Consider the following 21,356-nt stretch of genomic DNA (forward strand, 5'->3'; position numbering starts at 1 on the left):
CCCCGGCCCCGCCCCGCCCCCCCCCGCGCCGGTCCCGCCCCGCGCCGGTCCCGTGTCCCGTCCCCCCCGCGTCCCCCCCCCCCCCCCCCCCGGGCCGCCACGGACACGCGGGGACGGGGGACGGAGCTTTAATGGGGCCCGAACGGCGCGGGGGGGCACAGGGACATGGGGGGGCGCCGGGGGGGCGCCGGGACACAGAGCCACACCGCTGCCGGGGACGCTGCGCCCCGGGGCCCCTGTCACCCCCGTCCCTGTCACCCCGTGTCCTGGGGTCCCGGCCACCCCACTCCCGGCCACCCCAGTCCCTGCAGCCCGGGGTCCCGGCTACCCCATGTCCGGGGGTCCCGGCCACCCTGTGCCCCTTGGTCCCTGTCACCATGTGTCCTGCACCCCGGGGTCCCGGCCACCCTGCTCCCGGCCACCCCGTACCCGTCACCCCGGGGTCCCGGCCACCCCATAACCTGCACGCTGGGGTCCCAGCCACCCTGCTCCCACCCACCCCGTACCCGTCACCCCGGGGTCCCGGCCACCCCAGTCCCGGCCACCCCATGTCCTGTGCCCCGGGGTCCCGGCCACCCTGTGCCCTTTGGTCCCTGCCACCCCATGTCCTGCACCCCGGGGTCCCGGCCACCCCAGTCCCTGAAGCCCGGGGTCACGGCCACCCCATGTCCTGGGGTCCCGGCCACCCTGTGCCCCTTAGTCCCTGTCACCCCCTACCCTGCCCCCCGGGGTCCCGGCCACCCCATAACCTGCACACTGGGGTCCCGGCCACCCTGCTCCCAGCCAGCCCTTACCCTGCACCCCGGGGTCCCTGTCACCCCCTACCCTGCGCCCCGGGGTCCCGGCCACTGTGGTGGGCTCAGAGCCCCGGCACGGTGGCCAGCGCAGCCAGCACGGCCTCCAGGTGCTGGGGGTGCGCGTAGGCCACGAGGCCCCCCCGGTTCGCCCAGCGCTCGGCCCCCGTCACCCCCTCTGCCGGCCGGTTGTAGACCAGCTCGGGGGGGGGTCCGGTGTCGCCCGCCCGCCGTGCCCGCAGAGCCCCCGCCAAGGCCACCGCGCCCCCGCCCAGCGCCCGCAGGATGGCGTGGGGGGCACAGGCGTCCCAGGCGAAGGTGCTGCCCTCGGAGAGGACGTAGGCGTCCGCCAGCCCCAGGATGACGCAGAGCATCTTGTAGCCGGCGCCGGCGGCGAAGCGCAGGCGGTCACCGCAGAGGGGGCTCAGGGCCCCCCGCACCGCGTCCCCCTCCGCCCGGCTCAGCACCACGCGTGGCGCGGGGGGCGGCGGCGGCGGGGGGCTCAGCGAGGACAGCCGCGTGTCCCCGTATGCGACGCCCCAGTGGTACCTCCCCTGCCACCTGCGGGGACGGGGACTTTGAGCGCGGACCCCCCCGGTCACCGCGTCCCCAGGCTCTCCCCGGCCACTGAGGGCCACCATCCAGCCGTGCCCCCCCCTCCCCACCCCGGTGCAGTGCCGGTACCTGCGGGTGAGGGGGTCCCGGCGGAAGAAGGGCTCGTTGATGACGCCGAGCACGGGGCAGCCCGTGTGCCGGTCATAGGCCCCAATGAGCACCAGCGCCGAGCACAGCCCCGCCGGCGCGATGCCATCGATGGGGGCCACGTCCTCACGCCCCCCGATGTACTCGTTGGTGGAGTCTGCGGGCGCAGCCGAATTCGCCGGGGCTCAGCCGCAGGGGGGGTGTGCGCAGAGGGGTCCCCAACCCGCCCTCTCCCAGTGCCCCCTCACCGATGGGGTCTATCCAGATGGCCAGGTCCTGGGGGGGGACGCTGAGCGCCACGCCGGCCAGCTCGGTGTCCCCCAGCGCCACGTCCCGGTGCACGGCAGCCGCCAGCAGCTCGGCGGCCGCCCGCTCGGGCTCCAGCACAGAGAGCAGCAGGGCGGCGGTGTCCCCCGGCGTGGCGCACACCCGCACCGTCACCGTCTCCCCTGCCGGCACCCCGCTCTCAGCCACGGCCCCCCGGCATATGGTGGTGGGGGGGGTGTCCCTGGCTGCGCTGCTCCCCCCGGGACTCACCCTGCGCGTTCCTGAACTCGTTGGACTCCTCGCCGTGGATGTGGCCCTGCAGCGCGGGGAACTGCGGCGTGGGGGGACACACAGCGGGGCTCAGCCGGGGCGCGGGGGGGGAGGGGATGCGGGGACAGCCTGGGGACCCCCCCATCCCGTCCCCTACCTCCTTCCCCAGGTCGTGCTTGATGACCTCCTGGATGAGGACGTCCGCCAGCGTCTTGAAGTCCTGCAGGAACCTCCTGTTCCTGTCGGCCCCCGTCTTCTCGGCCACCAGCAGCTGGAAGAGGGGCTCCTCTCGCCGGCACAGCCGCGCGATGTGCGCCGCCTTCTCCGAGGCGCCCACCACGGCCTGCAGCAGCCCCCCAGCCATGGCCAGGACTGGGGGGGGACGCGGCGCTCAGGGACGGGGGGGACAGCCACCCCCCAGGTCCCGGTGGGGCCCCACGGCCACGGCCCCCAGGTCCCGGTCCCTAATTGCCGGTTGCAGGCAGCGCCCACGGCCACATCCTGCCCAGATCTGGCCCCGGGGTGGGGACGCAGCTAAAATTATCCCCTCCGGCGGGCAGAGGCCACAGCCCGGAGGTGGGGACATGGAGACGTGGGGATGTGGGGACATGGGGACGTGGGGACGTGGGGACGTGGGGACATGGGGATGTAGGGACATGGGGATGCAGGGACATGGGGATGCGGCCATGGGGACGTAGGGACGTGGGGACGTGGACATGGGGATGGGAGATATGGGGACATGGATGTGGGGACGTGGAGACATGGGGATGTGGACATGGGGACGTGGACATGGGGATGTGGGGACGTGGGGACATGGGGACATGGAGATGGGGACACGGGGATGTGGGGACGTGGGGACATGGGGATGTGGATGTGGGCCCATGGGGATGTGGGATATGGGGATGGGGACGTGGGGGCGCAGACGCGGGGACAGGGGGACATGGGGACGTGGACACGGGGACGCGGCCGTGGGGACGCAGTGCCCGGCCAAGGACGCGGCCCCGCGGGGGGGGGACGGTCCCGCGTGGCAGAGGAAGCAGCCAGGGCTGGGGGGGCGGCGGGGGGGTCCGGGGGGGCGGGGGGGGTGATGGGGCCGCGCACCCCCCCACCCCCCCCCGAGCAGCGCTGCCCCCGCAGAGGCGCCCCGGGGCGGCGGCGGCGCAGTGCCCTTCCCGGGGGCCGCGCCACGTCGGGGACCCCCCCCCCCCGCGTGTCCCCCTCCCCCCGCGGCGGAGGGGCCCCCCACCCCCTGCGACGCCCCAGGGGGGATCCCGAGGACCCTCGGGGGCCGCCCCCCCCTCCGCCGTTGCCGTTACCGGGGCCGGTGCCGCTGACAGCTCCTGCGGGGCGGCCGTGGGGCGGGGCCGGCGGGGACACGTCACGCCGCCGGATTAACCCCCTCGGTCCCGCGGCCCGGCGGGGGGGGGGATGTCCCAAGTGTCGGAGGGGCCCCGGCATGTGGGGGGGGTCACAGGTGCCCGAGGGACCCCGGGGGGGGACGACACAGACGTCCGAACACCGGAGGGGGGGGACGGGACCAGGGAGGGGTCCGAGGGACCCCGGAGCTGGGGGGGACGGGACCTCCGTGTGCGAGGGACCCCGGTTGACGCGGTGTCCGGGGGTGACCCGGTGTCCGCGGGGCCGGTGACACCGGGGGGGGGGCGGTGATGCCCGGGACGCAACGGGGCGGTAACGGTCCCCGTTTCCCCCCCCCCCCTTCCCCGGGGACCCTCGACAACCACTCCTCCCCCCCCCCCCGGGGGGCTGCCGGTGGGGGGTTCCCCCCCGCGCCGCGCGGTGGCGTTCTCGTCCCGGCGCTGCGTCTCGCGCCGGTTTTACCGGCGCCGGTGTGCACGCGCCCGCTCCGGAGCGGCGGCGTGGCGCCCCCTGGCGGGACGCGGCGACACCGGGGAGTGGTGGTGGTGGTGTTTAACGGCACATATCACACCCCCCCCCCCCCCCAACACCCCCCCGCCGCACCGGGACACCCTCCCGGTCTGGGTATCCCCACCGCCTTATGGCACCGGGACCCCCCCCCCCACCGCCACACCGGGAGCGGGGCCGGTGCAGCCCCGGTGCCACGGGGGGGGCGCACATCCCTCTTCCCCTCTCCATGGTTCTGATGGGGGCGGCACCGGAGGGGGGCGGGGGGGGGATACCGGCACGGAGCGGGGCGGGGGGGGGGTCCGGGGCCGGTTGAGGACACGGTAAAGGACACGTCGCCGGTGGGGACGGCGGCGGGCGGAGGGAGGGCGGCGGGGGGGGGGAACGGGGACGGCGGGGGATGGAGACACCGGGACGCGCATCCCCCGGTTTTACCGGGGCGGTTCGGCGGGACCCAACTCCCGGCAAGTGCGGCGGGGGACCCCGGGGGTCGGATCCCGCCGCGCCGCCCCCCGCCGCAACCGGAGGCGAGAGGGGGAAAGGGGGGGTCGGAGCCAACCGGGCAGCCCGCGGTGGCGGCGGGGCCGTTCCCGGTGCTCGGGGGGCCGGCGGCGGCTGGTGACAAGCCCCTGCCAGAACCTCTTTTGTGCGCCCGCAGCCAATCAAGGCCGCTGACGACACACTTCTCTTGGGGTATAAAACCCCGGGGCCGCCGCTACCGCCGCTTTTTTCTTTCCCCCCCCCCCCCTTCTTTCATTTCCCCCCCCCCCCGGGCTCTCCCTCCGCCGCCCCCCCCCCCGCCCCCCCCGGGGGGCCACCGTTATTACCGCCTTTTTCTCCCCCCCCCCGTTCCGCGGCGCACCTTCGCGCGCGTTGCGGTGGAAGCGGGGAAGGGGGGGGGCGGCTCGGCGGGGGGGGGGAAAAGAGACAAAATAAAAAAGGAAAAAAAAAAAAAAAAAGGGGGGGGGGAAGGAAAAAAGAAAGAAAGAAAGAAAGAAAAACCAAGAAAGAAAAAAAAAGAAAGGGGGGGGGCGGGGGGGGGGGGAAAGGGTTTTCCCGGTATGGCCCCGGGATTGCTGTGCCTGGCGGTGGCGGTGGCGGCCGTGGCGGCGGGGGGGGCGGCGGTGGAGGGGCAGCCCCCCGGCTCCGAGCCCGCCTGCCCCGTGTGCCTGTGGCGGCGGCACAGCAAAGAGCTGCGGCTGGAGAGCATCAAGTCGCAGATCCTGAGCAAACTGCGGCTGAAGGAAGCGCCCAACATCACCCGGGAGGTGGTGAAGCAGCTCCTGCCCAAGGCCCCCCCGCTCCAGCAGCTCCTCGACCTCCACGACTTCCAGGGGGACTCGCTGCAGCACGACGAGTACCTGGAGGAGGACGAGTACCACGCCACCACCGAGACCGTCATCAGCATGGCCCAGGAAAGTCAGTGCCGCCTTTGTTCCGCCGCTGCAAACTTCCCCGGGTCCCCCCCCCGCGTCCCCGTCCCCCCCTTTCCCCCCCCTCGGTTCCCCTTCCCCCGTCCCGTGTGGCCGTGGGCATCCTCCCCCCCACTTCCCCCCCCCCCCACCCGGCTCTCCGGCTCCCCCCCATCTCCCTCCCCACACCCCACACCCCCGGGGAGGGCTCCGTGCGAGTCCCGGGGGATGCGCGGCACCTCTCGGGGACACAGGGGACACGGGGAAAAGGGGATGGGACAGCCCGGCCGGCAGCCGGTACGGGGCAGCGGGAACTGGGAGATGGGACTGGGAATGGCCACGGGGCGCTGGGACCTGGTAGCGGGTGCTGGGACCTGGGACTGGGGACTGGGACCTGGAACTGGGGACCGCGACCTGGGACTGGGGACTGGGACCTGGGACTGGGGACCGCGACCTGGGACTGGGGACTGAGACTTGGTAGTGGGCGCTGAGACCAGGCACTGGGGACCAGGACCTGGAACTGGAGATTGGGACTTGACACTGGGGACTGGGACTCAGCACTTGGGACTGGGACCCGGCATTGGCACCAGTGTGTTGTGGCACTGGGCACCGGCAGTAGTACTGGGACCCGGCACTGGCACCAGCCTGAGCACCGACACTGGTGCTGGGAGCTGGGACCTGGCACTGTGTACTGGGACGTGGCACAGGGACCGGACTGGGGACACGGGGTGGATGGTGTGGTGACCTCCCGGTCCCCAGGGCCACACCGGGCAGTGGGTGCCAGCGCTCACCTCCTGCCGTGGCACGTGGCAGGGTGACAGCAGGGTGACAGCGGGGTGACAGCGGGGTGACGGCGCGGTGATGGCACGGTGATGGCACGGTGATGGCAGGGTGACGGCGGGGTGACGGCAGGGTGACGGCAGGCCGTGCTGGGGACAGCCGGCGCGGTGAGGGTCCCCGGTGGGAAGGCAGAGAGGGGACCGGGCGCGGGGGCTTTGCTGCACCGTGATGTGACTCTGTCCGTCCGTCTGTCCGGGGGCGAGCGGTGGGGGTCCGGCCGGCTGCGCCCCGCACCTCTCCGTGCCTCAGTTTCCCCCGGTGCCAACGCGGCACCGCGCGTCCCATCCGCGGCTCCACCTGCTCCAGCGGCGGGACGAGGCCGCGGGGGCTGCGGGACCCCCGGGAGCGGGGCCGGGGGGGGGGCCGGGGACCGGGTGCGAAGGGCGAGCGGAAGGGAGGGAAGTGTGAGGCGCTGCCCCCCCCCCCCCCCGCAGCCCCCCGCAGCCCCCCGACGAATTTCCTTCCCAGGCATTAATAGACTCGGGCGGCTTTGAAATTTTATTACCCATAAAATTGACAACACGCTGGGGTTTTCCTCCCCGCGCCGCGTTCACGCTCGCTGCCCCCGGCCCCCCCCTCCCCCCCCGCCCCTTAACAGCTCGGGGGGCCCCCAAAATAAATGCCGGAGGGCGGCCCCTCCTCCCGGCCCCGCTCCGGGGGTGCCGCAGCCCCGGGGGGTCCCGCAGCCCCCGGCCCCGCAGCCGGATGCGCCGCAGGGTCCGGCCTGCCCTGACCGCCGCCGCTCCGTTATTATTATGATTTTTTCCTCCCCCTCCACCCCCCCTCGCCCCCCCCGTGGCAATTGTGTGGGGTTTTATGGTTCCTGAACAGAAGGAGGGAAAGGGCTTTATAGGCGGCAGAGCCATAAACCTCTCGGGTTCCCCCCGGCCGCCCCCCCCCCCGCCCCCCGTTAATCCCAAGCCCCCACCCCCAGCACCCCTCACCCCCCCCCACCCCCCCCCTCCGGGTTTATTTTTTAACTGCAGAAGGAACCCGGGAAGGTTAATTGGGTCCTAAACCCATTTAGGGGCTACCCGTGACCCCCGCGACCTGCGGGGTGGAGGGAGCTTAATGAGGGGCGATGGGGGGCCGGGGCGGGCACGGGCCGGGGCGAGGGGCTGCCGGGGGCCGGGGGGGGGGGCAGGAGCCGCTCAAGGTCAGCGGGACGTGAGCGGGGACACGGGGACACCGCAGAGCCACCGCTGTGGCACCTGAGCGACGCGGGGTCCCCGGGGTGCCCGGAGACGGGGGGGGGGGCGGGGGAGGTCTCCGGTCCCCCTGCGGCAGGCGAGGGGTTAACGGGGCAGAGGTGGGAGCCCCAAATCCGGGCCCCGGTGGGAACAAAGAGCCGAGGGGGGGTGGGGGGGGGGCTCGGGGCCGCCCCCCTCCCGGCACATACTCAGCTGTGACCGATGTCCCGGTAACCTTTATCCCCCGTTGCCACAGCGACGGGATGAGCATCCTGGCACCGCCGCAGCCCCGTGCCAGGAGCAGCCAGCGTGGCACAGCCCCCCCGCTCCCACCCACCCCCCCGGCACCCCAGAACTCCCCCCACTCGCCCCCGGGGCCGCTTTCCCCCGCTGTCCCCGGGGGTGCCAGGCCGGGTCCCGGGCCGGGGGAGGGACAGCGGTGCGGCCGGTGACACGGTGAGGGGCTTCGGGGGCAGCTCTCGGGGACCTGCGCCGGCTCCGGCGCTGCTTTGGCATCACTCACCGGGAGACCCCACAAAAATAACCCCACCGGCGCTGCCCTCGTCACGGGGCGAGCACGGAGCAAAGGGGCACCGCGGCCCCTAAGGCCACCGGGGACATCTGTGAGCCACCGGGACCGCGGGGGGACCCAGAGCCCCCCGAGGCGGCCACTGGCCCGGGCTGGGACGACGTCCCACTGGTGACGGGTGGCAAACCCCCCATGGAAGGGGCTGTGGGGCACAACCTGCCCCGGGGCTGGGGGCCGGGGGGGGATGGTGGGCAGCGTGGCTTCGAGGGGATGGGGGGTGGGGTGGGGGGAACGCTCCCCGGGCATGTCCCGGGGGACGGCGGGTTTAATCGGGGGCTTGCGCGCAGCAAATTGCTGGGAGGGGTTTGGGCGGCGGGCGCCCGCGGCCCCCCAGCCCCTGTCACTTTGGTTTATGTGCGGCGCGGCGGGGGGGCTGCATGGCATTCCCGGGGCTGCGGCCCCGTGTCGTGACCCCCATGTGTTCGGGGAGGCCTCGCGCGCAGCAAATGGCCCCGCGCTGCAGCTGGGTGCTATTAAACCTGACCGGTGCGTGGCAGGGGGAGGGGGCTGCGGGGAGGGGGGGGGGGGGGGGGAAATTCCCAGCTCAATTTGACACAGATGTTTGCCGAGCAGGGAGGGCCGGCGCGGGGTGCTGCCGTGGGGCTGGGGGAGGGCGGCCGGGGACACCCCCCCCCTCTCCCCGGATCCGACGGATGCTCGGGCTGCGGATGCTCGGGGTTGTCACCCCACCGGGGCGGGTGTCCCCGTCCCCGCGGTGGCTGCTCGCCTTCGGCACCTCCGGGAGCATCGCCCTGGGCGAAGCGTCCCCCGCTGCTCTGCCGGGGCCGGCGGAGGTGTGGGGCTGCCCCGAACACAAGCCCGGGGCGGGTGGGAGATGGGAGGGTGGGAGATGGGTGTCCTGTGAGACGCAGACCCGGCTGTGCCGCTGGCGGGAGCCCGGTGGTACCCGGTGCCATGGACGCCCCTCGGGGGGCTGCGGGACCAGGCGCGTTCCCGGCTCCGACACGGGGATGCGTTGGGAACCGGCTGCCCCGGAGCAGGTGCTGTGGGGTCAGAGCCCCCCGTCCTGCTCAGCCCCGGCCCCGCTCAGCGGGGGCTCCGTCCCCGCAGCCCCCGCGGGGGATCATGAATCCCCGGTGACACGGGGTCAGGGGGCAGCCGGGGACCTTATTGCGGATGGAGGGGCAATGACCCCCGGGGCGGCCTCTGACCCGACCTTCAACTCCTAACGACCGAGGAGGAGCTCGCCCCGACCCCGCGCGCGATGGAGGCGGCGGTGGCGGTGTGTGTGTGTGGAGGGGGTCTCGGGGCCGCCCCTGACGCCTCCTTCCTCCCGCAGCGGACCCCGTGGTGCAGATCGAGGGCAACCCCCATTGCTGCTTCTTCAACTTCAGCCCCAAGATCATGTTCACCAAAGTGGTGAAGGCGCAGCTGTGGGTGTACCTGCGGCCGGTGCAGCACACCTCCACCGTCTACCTGCAGATCCTCCGCCTGAAGCCGGTGACGGAGGAAGGCAGTCGGCACATCCGCATCCGCTCCCTCAAGATCGACCTCAATTCCCGCATCGGGCACTGGCAGAGCATCGACTTCAAGCACGTGCTGCAGAACTGGTTCAAGCAGCCGCAGAACAACTGGGGCATCGAGATCAACGCCTTCGACCCCAACGGCAACGACTTGGCGGTCACCTCGCTGGGACCCGGGGCCGAAGGGCTGGTAGGTGGCCGGCGCGGGGGCGGGCGCGTGGCTCGGGGTCCCCCACGGCCCCCGGGGGTCGGTGCTGCGTGGAGCTCGTGGGGTGTCGCGGTGGCCCCGGGGCTCGGATGGGGGCACGGGGCTCCCGGCTCTCCCCGGGGAGCTGCAGGGGAAGGGGGGGGCAACGGGGACGGGCACGGGTGGTGGCACAGCTCTGTGGGGCTGGTGACAGCTTGTGGGGGTGGTCACAGCTCCGTGGGGACAGTGACAACTCCGTGGGGACAATGACAGCTCCGTGGGGTTGGTCACAGCTCTGCCCAGCTGGTCATGGCTCCGTGGAGATGGTCACAGCTTTGTGGGGACAGTCACAGCTCCACGGGGATGGTGATACGCCCATGAGACTGGTGACAGCCCCGTGGGGACAATGACAGCTCCATAGGGCCAGTTACGGCTCTGCAGGGATGGTCAAAGCTCTGTGGGGATGGTGACACCTCCATGGGGTTGGTGACACCTCGATGGGGCTGGTGGCAGCTCCAGGGGGCTGGTGACACCTTGATGGGGCTGGTGACACCCTAATGGGGCTGGTGGCAGCTCCAGGGGGCTGGTGACACCTTGATGGGGCTGGTGACACCCTAATGGGGCTGGTGGCAGCTCCAGGGGGCTGGTGGCACCTCGATGGGGCTGGTGACACCTCGATGGGGCTGGTGGCAGCCCTGCGGGGCCGTGTGGGACCCGGGGAGCCGGGATGGTGGGACCGTGGGGCGGTGGGTCAGTCCGGGGCTGACGGCCCCCCCTCTCCCCCCTCCCCAGCACCCCTTCATGGAGCTGCGGGTGCTGGAGAACAACAAGCGCTCGCGGCGGAACCTGGGGCTGGACTGCGACGAGCACTCCACGGAGTCGCGCTGCTGCCGCTACCCCCTCACCGTCGACTTCGAGGCCTTCGGGTGGGACTGGATTATCGCCCCCAAGAGATACAAAGCCAACTACTGCTCGGGGCAGTGCGAGTACATGTTCATGCAGAAGTACCCCCACACCCACCTGGTGCAGCAGGCCAACCCCCGGGGCTCGGCGGGGCCCTGCTGCACCCCCACCAAGATGTCCCCCATCAACATGCTCTACTTCAACGACAAACAGCAGATCATCTACGGCAAGATCCCGGGCATGGTGGTTGACAGATGCGGATGCTCTTAGAGCCCGGCTGGTGCTGCCCCTCCGCCCCGCGCCCCCCCCCTTCCACCGCCAAACTCCTCTTTTCTTCCACTGTTTTTTGGGGTTTTGTTGCTTTTTTTTTTAAAAAAAAAAAAGAAAAAAAAAATACAAAGAACACAGCGTTGAAATTCCTTCGGATGTTGGGGCGAGAGGGAGAGAGAGAGAGAGAGAGAAAGAGAAGAGAACCCCACGGAGAAACGCTGCACCAAACCCGCGCTTCGACATGCATTGTGCAATAAAGCAACCGGACGGAGAAGGGAAGGGGCGGCCGGGACCCCCAGCACCGCCACCCCCGCCCGCGGCACACATGGCGGCACACGCGGCGGCACACGTGGCGGCACCGCGCGGCGGCACGGCTCTTCACCGGACGGCTCTCCCGCCCCGGCTCAACGGCGACGGGGAGAGGAGGAGGCCGAGCAGACCCCGCGTCTCCCCGCACTTCTGGAGTGGCAGCGGGGACGGGGGTGTCCCCGCCTGCCCCACGGCCAAGGTGACATCCAAGGGCGGGTGGCCCTGTCCCCCCCAGCAGCCGATGGCCCCGTTGTGACAGCCCGGCTGCGGGCGCTCTCCTGGAGCGAGGACGGCGGGATCCGGCAGCGGGACCCCCGGGACGGGCGCACCGGGGCAGCCAGGCCACGCGAGCGCCGGTGGCAGCTCCGGCCCGGGAGGAAACCGTCTCCCTTCTTTAATTTATTTATTTATTAACCACCCTCCCGGCCGGCGCTGCGCTGCGGGAAGCTCCCGCTCGCCCTCGTCCCTCCCTTCACGCCGCCGGCACCATCCCGGCACCCACGACCCGACGGCGGGGACGGCGCTGGAGGGGCTGCTTCAGCCCGGAGCCCCCCCGGAGACCGGTCGGTGGCAGCCGGTACCGCCAGCATCCCGCGGCATCCCCGGGCACGGATGGCTTGAGGGGAACAGAGCTGCCGCACACGCTTTGGATCCAGCCCCGGTGCTGCCGGTGGGATGGTGATCCTCTCGCCCCGGTGCTGCCGGTGGGACGGCGACGCTCGCCCCGGTGCCCAGAGCTCTCCGGGGGCCACTCGGGGGGGTCCTCCAGCCGGTGGCCCGGGGATGCTCGCCCCGGTGCTGCCGGCGGGATGGTGATCCTCTCGCCCCGGTGCTGCTGGCGGGGCGGTGATGCCCACCCCGGTACTGCCGGTGGGACGGCGACGCTCTCCCCGGTGCCCGGCGCTCCCCGGGGGCGGCTCGGGGGCTCCTGCGGCCGGTGGTGGCCCGGGGTTATCCGGAGGCGGCACCGGCCAGAATTGGCCGGAGGCTCCGGCTGGGGGGAAATTCCGCTGAGGCGGCAGATTCGCGTCCCCCCCCGCACCCCCCCCCCTCCCTCCCTCGGGCGTTTGGGTTATTTTGGCGTGAGAACGGCCTCCGCCGCTCCCGAGTTCAGCCGCCGCCGCCGCTCCGGTCGTTCCCCTCCGCCGATGCCACCGCGGCCGCGGCCGGAGCCGTCGCTGGCGCCGAGCGGCCGCCGACCCCCCCCGACCCCCCACCCCGGCCCGGCGGGGGGGGGCGGCCCGGGGACCCCCCCGGCCCCAGCACTTATCCCCGGGGCTCCGGGAGCCGCCGCTCCCGCGGGGCAGCAGCACCGGGACCGCGCCGGGATGGGGCCGGTGGCGGCGGTCGGGACAGCCCCGTCCCGTCCCGTCCCGTCCCCCCCTCCCCCCCCCGGGCAGCACTTAGGGACGGCGCCGGGCAGGCGGGGGGGCGGGGGGGGGTGGGGGGGCAGAGCCGGGGGCGCCCGCGATGTTTAGCACTTGTCCCCCACTCCGCAGAGCCCAAAGCGCTTATAGGGACGGGGCGGCCCCGGGGTGAGCATGCGGCACTGGCCCGGGGCTACCGAACCCCGGGGCTACCGAACCCCGGGGGTGCTGAAATCTGGGGGTACTGAGTCCCGGCGGTGCCAAAGCCCAGAGGTGCCAAACGCCAGTGGTGCCAAACCCAGAGGTGCCGAGCCCCAAGGGTACCAAAATCCAGAGCTACCGAACCCTGGGGCTACCAAAATCCGGGGGTAGCAAAATCCGGAGGTACCGAGTAGTCCCAGCAGTGCCAAAACCCAGAGGTGCCAAAACCCAGAGGTGCCAAACCCCGGGGGTACCGAACCTCAGGGGTACCGAGTCCCGGTGGTGCCAGACCCCGGCGATGCCAAACCCCGGCAGTGCCGAGCCCCGGGGGTGCCCAACCTCGGGGGTACCCAACCTCGGTGGTGCCGAAGCACTTAGGGCCCCTCGCACCGGGCTCCCGGCACCGGCAGGGTCTCACCACCGATGTCACCGGCCCGGTGGCTCCGGCGATGGCAACGCCCCAGCACCCCTGGCCGGACCCCGCGGCTCCAGTTCGGGGCAGGAGTTGGAGGAGAGGGGACGGGGATGGGGACGGGGAGAAGCGGGGTCCCCCGAGGAGCGCAGTGCCGGGGGCAGGGGGTGTCCCGGGGAGCGTCACCCCCACCCCCCGGGGCTGGGCAGGGGGCACAGATTGGCCCCAAAACACCGGCCTGGGGTCGCTCCGCGGCAAACAGCCCCACATCGGTGGCTCCACAGCCACGGCAGCCCCTCTCTGTGCCGTTCAGTGCCTTTCGGGGTGCCGCGTCCTCCGGCAGCACCAGGTCTCGCCGCGGAGCCGGTGCATCCCACCGCGGAGGGGGGACAATGCCCACGAGCCAGGGACAATGTCTGTGTCCCCCCGCGGTGCCCCCACCCTGGTGATGCCCGTGCGATGCCGAAGGGTCCGGTTCCAGTAAAGCCGCTCATGGAAATATTTCGCCGGTCCCCATTTTGCTTCCACCCAGCGCTGGCGGATCACGAGGCCTCGTCCGGCTCTGGCCGTCACCGCACCCCTCCGCCACCGGAACCACGCCGGACGCGGCCAAGGATGGGCTGGCACCGGGGGAGCGCCGTCCCGCCACCGCCAGCACCGCGGCCACGCGCTGCGAGGCACCGGGCACGGCACAGCCACCGCCGGGAGCAGAGCCACACGCCGGGAAAGAGCCAGAAGGGACTGGAAAGGGCACAGCGCCGCTCCGGGATCCCGCTCCGGGGTCAGGAGCACCACGGTCCGGCTGGGATCCGGCTGGGATCCACCTGTGCCCCGCACCCCAAACCATTGCCAAAGCCCTGTCCGGCAGAGAGGGGGGGTCTCGCTCCCCCCTGCGCCGGGACGTGGCCACCAACATCGTGCGTGGGGCACATGGCCCTTCTGTGGGGAGGGGGAGGCGCGTGGCCGGGCTCTGGCTGCCGGTGGGGGGCTCCGGGGGGTAACGGCAGTGATTCGGGGCTGGGAAGGACGGGAGGTGCCCGGGACAGGCGCTCCCCCAAATTTTTAAGAGCCTCAAACAAAGGGGGTGGTCGAATCAGGGGAGACCCCCCATAGGCATCATCCCCCCATGGGCATCGCGCCCCCCCCGGGCATCGTCCCCCCGCGCCGGGGCAGCGGCAGCCACGGTGGGGTCCGGCCATTGCGGAGCCCACAGCCGGGGGGGGTCCAGCCGCCCCTCCGCCCCCCGCACTGGGGGCCCTGGAGCACCCCAAACCCGCAGCCCATCACCCCAAAAGCCCCCGCAGGGCCCCCGGGGCGGCTGTTGCAGGCAGGTGGCGCTGAAGAAGAAAGGATGGGGCCGCCCCGGGGCACTGGGACCAGTCAGCCACGGGCACTGGTCCCAGTGCTGGGGCGGCACTGGTCCCAGAGCCCCCAAGAGCGGGTGGCACTGGGACCAGTGCCTGGGGCTGACTGGCCGAGGGCGGGCGGGGGGGGGCAGCCCCGTCAGTATATTATTATTATTATTTACCCGGTGTATTGGTCCTGTGCGTAACGTCTTAGGTTATTTTTCTGTTCGTTCGTTTGTCGTTTTGTTCCTCGTTCTGTCGTTCGGGGGTGTCCGGGGGGGGGCAGGGACGCGTCTGCCGGGGGGGGGCTCAGGAGGGGCCCCGGGAGGGGGGGGGGGGACACGGCGGGTCCAGATCGCACGACCAAAAGGCCATGGATGGTCGGGGGGGGGGGGGGGGAGAAGGGGTTTAATCACGTGACCAAACACAGCACTTGAACATCAAAAAAAATAAAGTTAAAAAGAAATAATTAAAAAAAAAAAAAAGATAATATTTAAACAAAGAAATAATCAAAGAGTTCAGAGCTTTCAGCTCCATCCCGCACCGGGGGGCTCCGGGCAAGCCCGGGGCTCACCGCACCGCGGCCGGGGCTCCCACGCGCCGGTGGCACTGGTTCCGCCGCAGCACCGGGACCCGCAGCCGGTGCCACGTCCCCGCGCAACGTCCCACGAGAGGCCGGGCCGGTGCTGCCGGCGCAAATGTCACCGTGACCGGAGCCGCGCGGTGACGCCGGAGCCGGAGGGAGTGGAGCAGTGGCCTCGGGGATGCCGAATGTTCCCTGTGAAACGTGTGTGTGGAGAGGGAGAGGGAGAGGGAGAGGGAGAGGGAGAGGGAGAGGGAGAGGGAGAGGGAGAGGGAGAGGGAGAGGGAGAGGGAGAGGGAGAGGCTGCCGGGGTTGGGGAACCATTTGCACTATGGACGGTTGAAGAAGAGCCGAGGACAGGATGGCCGTCGCCGGCCGGAGCCGCGTCCGTGTGCCGGCTGGGCACGAGGATCGGTCCCTCTGCACCGGGATGGCTTTCCCTCACTGCCGGAGGGGATGCCAAGGTGCTGCCGGCTCCACCGCGGTGCTGCAGCATCCGGGCACGAAATCCCCCCCTCCCCGGTGGCCCGGCAGGACGCGGGCACCGGGTCCGGGGAGGCTGCGGCAGCTCTGGGGGACGGAGGGGACGGCGGGGGACGGGGATCGGTGGGTCCGGAGCAGCGTCGCCAGGAGAAGACCCCATCCCCCTCGTGCGTGGCCATCCCGCAGCGGCTGCCGCGGTGCCCGGCCCAGACCCGGACCACAGGCAAAGCCGGACCCGCTCCCCGAGCCACCGCCGGCCACGGTGGGATCCGGCGTGGTCACCTCGTTACACCACGGCCTCGTTACACAGCTCCTTTCGGCGATGCCACCCTCCACCTCCGCTCCCAGGCAGTGACCGCGCCGGCACCCGGCAGCAGCGCCGGAGGGAGCGGGTGCCGCCGGCGCGGGGGGACGGGGCTGGGGGCACTCGCGGCTCCTCGGTGACAAACCGGATTAGGAAGAGCTACAGGAAAGGCAAAGCTTAACGAGCGTCCCAGTTACTTCTGTGTTGTATAAATTACATTTGGTCTGTAACTCGCGTTAGTCTCCTGTGTACGATATCATAACCACCGCTCTGTCCCGGTTCTGTCCTTGGTTGGTTTTTTTTTTTAGACTTTTTGTACAATAAAAAATTTATATAGCCAAAAAAGGAAAAAAAAAAAAACAAAAACAAAAAACAAACCACGGGAAAACTGCTGACAAATGCATTTTGCTTGGGTTACTGCGCTCCGCTCGCGGCCTCGCCGCCCCTCGCCCACACCCAGCCCCGCGCTGGCACCAGATCCCGGGGTCGGCATGGGATCCCGCGGTCACCACTGGATCCTGGGGCTGGCATCGGAGCCCGGGGTCGGCATGGGATCCCAGAGTCAGCACTGGACCCTAGGGTTGGAATCGGATCCTGGGGCTGGCACCAGATCCCAAGGTCGGCATTGGATCCCGGGGTCTGCACCAGATCCCAGGGTCTACATGGGATCCCGGGGTCAGCACCGGATCCCGGGGTTGGCATCAGATCCCAGAGCTGGCATCGGATCCCGGGGTCGGCACTGGATCCCAGGGTCTGCACCAGATCCCACGGCTGGCACCAGACCCGGTGTCTGCACCAGATCCCAGGGTCGGCATCAGATCCGGGGTCAGCACCGGCTCCCGGGGTCGGCCACGCGCATCCCTACCGGGTTGGAGATGGGGGCGGTCGGGTGGGGGCTCAGAGGGGTGTGAGCCGCCCCACCGCTGTTTGGGGTCTTTGCCCCACGTGCCGGTGCCAGGACAGACCCTCGGCCCCTCCGTCCGCTCGCCCGGCTCCGCTCGCCGGGTCCCTGCGCCCCCGCGGCCCCCCCGCGCCCGACCTCGCCGTCCCCCCTCCCGCCTCCTCCCTCGGGAGCTCCCGGCCTGATCCAGCGACCCCGGCTCTGACCGGCTCGGGAAATGTTTCCTAATGCTTCTCATTTTTCCCACGCTCCCGATGCTGCCGCGCACCGCGGACAAGCGGATGAGAGGGGACGAAATCCGCCCCGATGCCCCGCGTCCGGCTCGGAGCCACTCGTGGCCGAGGACATTCCCGGGTTTATCTCCCAACTGGGGCCAAACCACAGTCCCCCCCAAACCCTTCCGGACACGCTTCTCCTTGCGCAGAGCAGCCAATGCCAACCAACACCCTGAGAAGCAGCCCGGGAGAACGCACCCACCCCAAAATCTGCTCGAACCCACTGGAGAAGGATGTCCCCGTCCCAGCAGACACGGGGGGGGCTGTGCCCACCGGCAGGACTGGGATCCCCATCCCGAGCTCTTATTTCCCCCCACGAGAGCTGCGGTGAGGCTGAGCAAACCTGGGCGGGTTGTCCCCAAGGAGGGGAGGGAGGATGTGGGACAGGGATGGAGATACCCAGGACAGGGATGGAGGACATGGGACAGGAGATGGAGACAGCCGGGACGGGGATGGAGAACACAGAACAGAGATGGAGGACATGGGACAGGGATGGAGGACACAGAGCAGGGGTGGAGACATCCAGGACATGGATGGAGGACACGGGACAGGGATGGAGACATCCAGGATGGGGATGGAGGACATGGGCCAGGGATGGAGGACACAGAGCAGGGGTGGAGACATCCAGGATAGGGGAGGGAGGACATGGGACAGGGATGGAGGACACGGGACAGGCATGGAGACATCCAGGATAAGGATGGAGGACAGGGGACAGGGGACAGGGATGGAGGACATGGGACAGGGATGGAGGACACGGGACAGGCATGGAGACATCCAGGATAAGGATGGAGGACAGGGGACAGGGATGGAGGACATGGGACAGGGATGGAGAGAGCCCGGACAGTGCTGGGGACACCCCACACGGGACCACCGGGTCCGGGCGATGGTGAGAGCCGCGTCCCCCCCGGGGGGAGCCCCTCGCCCTCCCGCCGGCCCCCGCTTCCTCCCAGCGCCGCTCCCCCGTTGTAAAGCCGAGATTTACAAGTGGCCCCAAGTGCCGGAGGAGCGGAGCGCGGGGGCAGCCTTTATGGAGCCTCATTAGGGGCTGCAGGTATGCCGAGAATGTCGCAGCTAATTACAGCTGTGGCCGCGGGAGGGGACAGGGTGGGCAGCGGAGGGTCACTGCCCACGGGGCCGGGGGAGCCGGGGGACGTTCTGGCGCAAGAGAGGACCGGACAGAAGGACGCGGCTCCGGCACGGACTCTCACCCCGCCGGGGGTCAGCCGGGTCCCAGGCGCTGCCGGCGGCGGTGGACGTTGGCCATTTCTCCGCTCTCCCGCTCCAACCATCCTTCCAGCTGAGGTTCTCCAGGGCCACTGCTCCCCCCAGCACCACCCCGGCCCTTCCCCGCACCCCTCGCTCCCGCCGCGGGTTGTGTCCGCTCCTCCTGGAGACCCCCAACCCCATCTCGGCCAAGAGTTTGCCATGGGGCCGCTCCAGGCCGGGCAGAGGTCCCGCTGTGGTGGAGGACATGGCACCAAGTCCCTCCAGCGCCGCTCCGGGGGGGGCTGCCTGCTCTGCCCCCTCCGCACTCGGCTTCCCCACGGATAAAGCTCGTGGGGGTCTTCAGGACCCTCAGGATGGCGCCGAACCAGCGCCCGTGGGGTGACGACAGCCGTACCCCAACGTGGACAACACCTGGCTCTGATGGGGACTCCGCTCCGCAGTGTCCCCGCTGCCACCTCCGCCCGCTGTCCCCTGGGGGCCACGGCCTCGGGGTCCGCCCGGGGGGGACCCGGCTGTGCCACCCACCCAGAGGGGCCACCGGAGGAAGGGAGATCCCGGGGGGAGGCCGTGGGGGGGGTGTGGGGTGGGGGTTTGTTTGTTTGCTTCGGAGGATGATGTCGATGTCAAGAGTTTAACGAGCGCTTCCTTTTGTTCTGGTCACGTCTCCCCCGAGGCCGCGGGGGCTGCACCCCACATCACCGCCCCCCCCCACGGCCATCGGGTGACCTAATTCAGAGACCCAGGGGCAGGGCTGGGGGACAAATTAGGACAGGGACATCCGGACGACCACCCACAGCTGCACCATGACATACTACGGCTCCCGGAACCTTCCCCTCTGCCGCTTAACAAGACCGTCCGCGTGCAGCATTCACAGTAATTAAACCACCGGCGGGGAGTTTGGCGGAGCTCCACCGGCACCGGGGGGAGACGCCAGAATCCCGGTGATCACCCCGGGAGAGCTGGGCACGGTCCAGGCTGCCCCCCCCGCGATGGGGCGCGATGCCGCAGAGATGGCAGGACTCGGGGGACACGGTCCCCTCCGGCGGTGCCACCAGCGGGGACGGGATTTCAGCTCCGTGCCAAAGATCCCCCCAAATCGTCCCCGGCTCCCGGCAGCAGGCCGCTCGCGAGTAGGACTTGAGGCGTTCCCAATTCCCTGCGCCACATCCCTTACGGAGCCCCCACCGCCGCAGCGGTGCCGGGGCGGGAAGGACGGATTCCCCGGGGACGGAGGCAGTGACCGGCCATCGCTCCCGCGTCCCCGGAGGAAGGTCCCGCGGGATGGGAGCAACCCAAAGAAGGTCAACGCTCGCGCTCCTCGGGGAGCAGACGCACAAGACCGGTGAGTCTGCGGAGAGAGGAGGAGGAGGAGAAGGTCTTCACAGCAGCAGCGCGTGGAACCCCCCGTCAGCCCCCGCACGGGACCAGCCCCGTCTCCACTGCCGCACGCGTCCCACCCGGATCCCGGCTGTGGCACCGGCGGCACCGGTCACGCTCATCGCTCCGGTACAAGCGCAGGTGGAGGGTGGCGGTGGCGGTGCTGTTCCCTCCTCGGGCGCACCCGCACTTCCAGGCCCTTTTTCTCTCCCCATTTTTTGTGAACTTGAACAAAAGGGGTCTCCACCCCACCCAGGGAGGAGCCGGGGGCGCGCGGCCATTGGCAGACAGGGACGGCGCGGGCGGACGAAGGGCCACGTTGGCACCGGAGTGCACGTCCCGTCCCCTCCTGCCGCGCACCTCGCTCCTCTCCCCATTGTGCAAACCCCCCGTTTCTCCCTCTCGTCATCCGCCCCCCCCCCCGCCCTGACCTATCGTCCCACTCGCATTTACAGCCCAAGCGTCTGCTGTGAAAAGTGACTTCATGCTGAATTTGGGCACCGCTCGGCGTTACCAGCTCTCACGCTGCAAGCCCCGGCCCTCCTTTTCTTTCGCTCGCTTTCCCACACTTTCCCCCGCTCATTGTGTGCCCGCTGCTTTTTTTCTTCCCCTATTCAGCCCAAATTAGTCACGAGCAGCCCCCAGCTCGCAGAGGAAAAATAAATTAGGTGGTGTTTTAAACACAGTGCGATTGGAATGATTCTCCCCTATGCCCAGTGAGGGGAAAGCCCGGTGGGGGAAAGATGCAGAGTACTCTACAAAACAGCCCCCGGCACCTCCCCGGGGGGGGGGGGGGGAGTGAGGGCAGCGGCGACAGCACGGGCTGGGGACACCACCGGCACCGGCTGGGGACACCGGCACATCCACACGGAGAGGGAGGGAGCGGAGCTCATCCCGATTTTGGTACCGGGACCAAGGGAAACTCATCCCCAGCGAGGGAAGGAGACAGCGCGAGGGATGGAGAAGATGCCCACGGCGCTTCCCCGGCCCCGGGAGGGGACCCACCGCGGCAGAGGCACCACCGGGACCCCCCGAGCAGAGGAGAGCGCCCGGGGGAGGAGGACGTGCAGCCGGGCAGGGCAGAAATGGGGCTGGGACCCCCCCGCCGCTCTGGTCCCGGGGCCAGAGAGCAGAGCCGGCGGCGAAATCGGGAGTCCTCAGTGCTTCCAGTGAAATCGGGAGTCCTCAGTGCCGCCCACGGCTCAAGGGGAGGGTGACGGTGACCCGCGGCTCGAGGGGAGGGTGACGGTGACCCGCCGTGGGAGTGGAAGTCTCAGGTGCCGTCACCAACGCTGCGGGAAGGGACAGGAGACAGCCCAGGGCCTCTCCTCGCCCCCCACGCTCAGCAGTGGCCACCACCGACCCGCAGCCCCCGGGGAGCTCCCGCACCAGCAGCATCGCACTCCCCGACGCAAGCGGCCACGGCGAAGCCGAGGGGGAGCACCAAACCATCAGCCGCGAGAAGCAGTGACCACCCTGTCCCTCATCCGCGGTGCCGGCCGGGTCGCAGCATCCCCGGGGCCGAGCTCAGCGGGAAGGATGCGCAGAGATTCGCGTCCCGACGCAGCAGCGAGGTCCATCTGGAGAGGCAAAGGGGGGGTCGGGACTTTGGCCAGACCCCACCATGTCCCGAACCGCTGGCGACAGCCCGGCCGGGCAGCGTCTCCGAGGAGCGGCAGCGGCCAAGTCTCCATCTGCTCCGGCTCCCTCCCGGCGGCACGCTCCGGCCCCGAGCCTCGGCCGCGCCATGCATCAAAGTGACAGATACCAGAATTGCCT

At 70.5% G+C, this 21,356-nt stretch overlaps 2 protein-coding genes across 2 annotated transcripts; one reads left to right on the forward strand and one right to left on the reverse strand.

The window, feature by feature from the left end:
• Positions 1-526: 526 nt before the first annotated feature.
• Positions 527-3,387, reverse strand: INPP1 (inositol polyphosphate-1-phosphatase). Its single transcript, XM_082496514.1, has 6 exons — positions 3,350-3,387; positions 2,191-2,405; positions 2,034-2,094; positions 1,745-1,945; positions 1,479-1,653; positions 527-1,355 (listed from the first exon to the last, which is right to left on the reverse strand). The coding sequence occupies exons 2-6, from the start codon at positions 2,395-2,397 to the stop codon at positions 860-862; spliced, it is 1,140 nt and encodes a 379-aa protein (XP_082352640.1). The 5' UTR covers positions 2,398-2,405; positions 3,350-3,387; the 3' UTR covers positions 527-859.
• A 1,463-nt stretch (positions 3,388-4,850) lies between these two features.
• On the forward strand, positions 4,851-10,792 carry GDF11 (growth differentiation factor 11; the record flags this gene model as incomplete). The annotated part of the gene is made up of 3 exons (XM_082496516.1): positions 4,851-5,336; positions 9,249-9,622; positions 10,412-10,792. The coding sequence occupies exons 1-3, from the start codon at positions 4,979-4,981 to the stop codon at positions 10,790-10,792; spliced, it is 1,113 nt and encodes a 370-aa protein (XP_082352642.1). The 5' UTR covers positions 4,851-4,978.
• Positions 10,793-21,356: the final 10,564 nt, after the last annotated feature.

This window comes from Vanellus vanellus (assembly GCF_965231255.1).
Source record: "Vanellus vanellus genome assembly, chromosome: 28".
NCBI lineage: Eukaryota > Metazoa > Chordata > Aves > Charadriiformes > Charadriidae > Vanellus > Vanellus vanellus.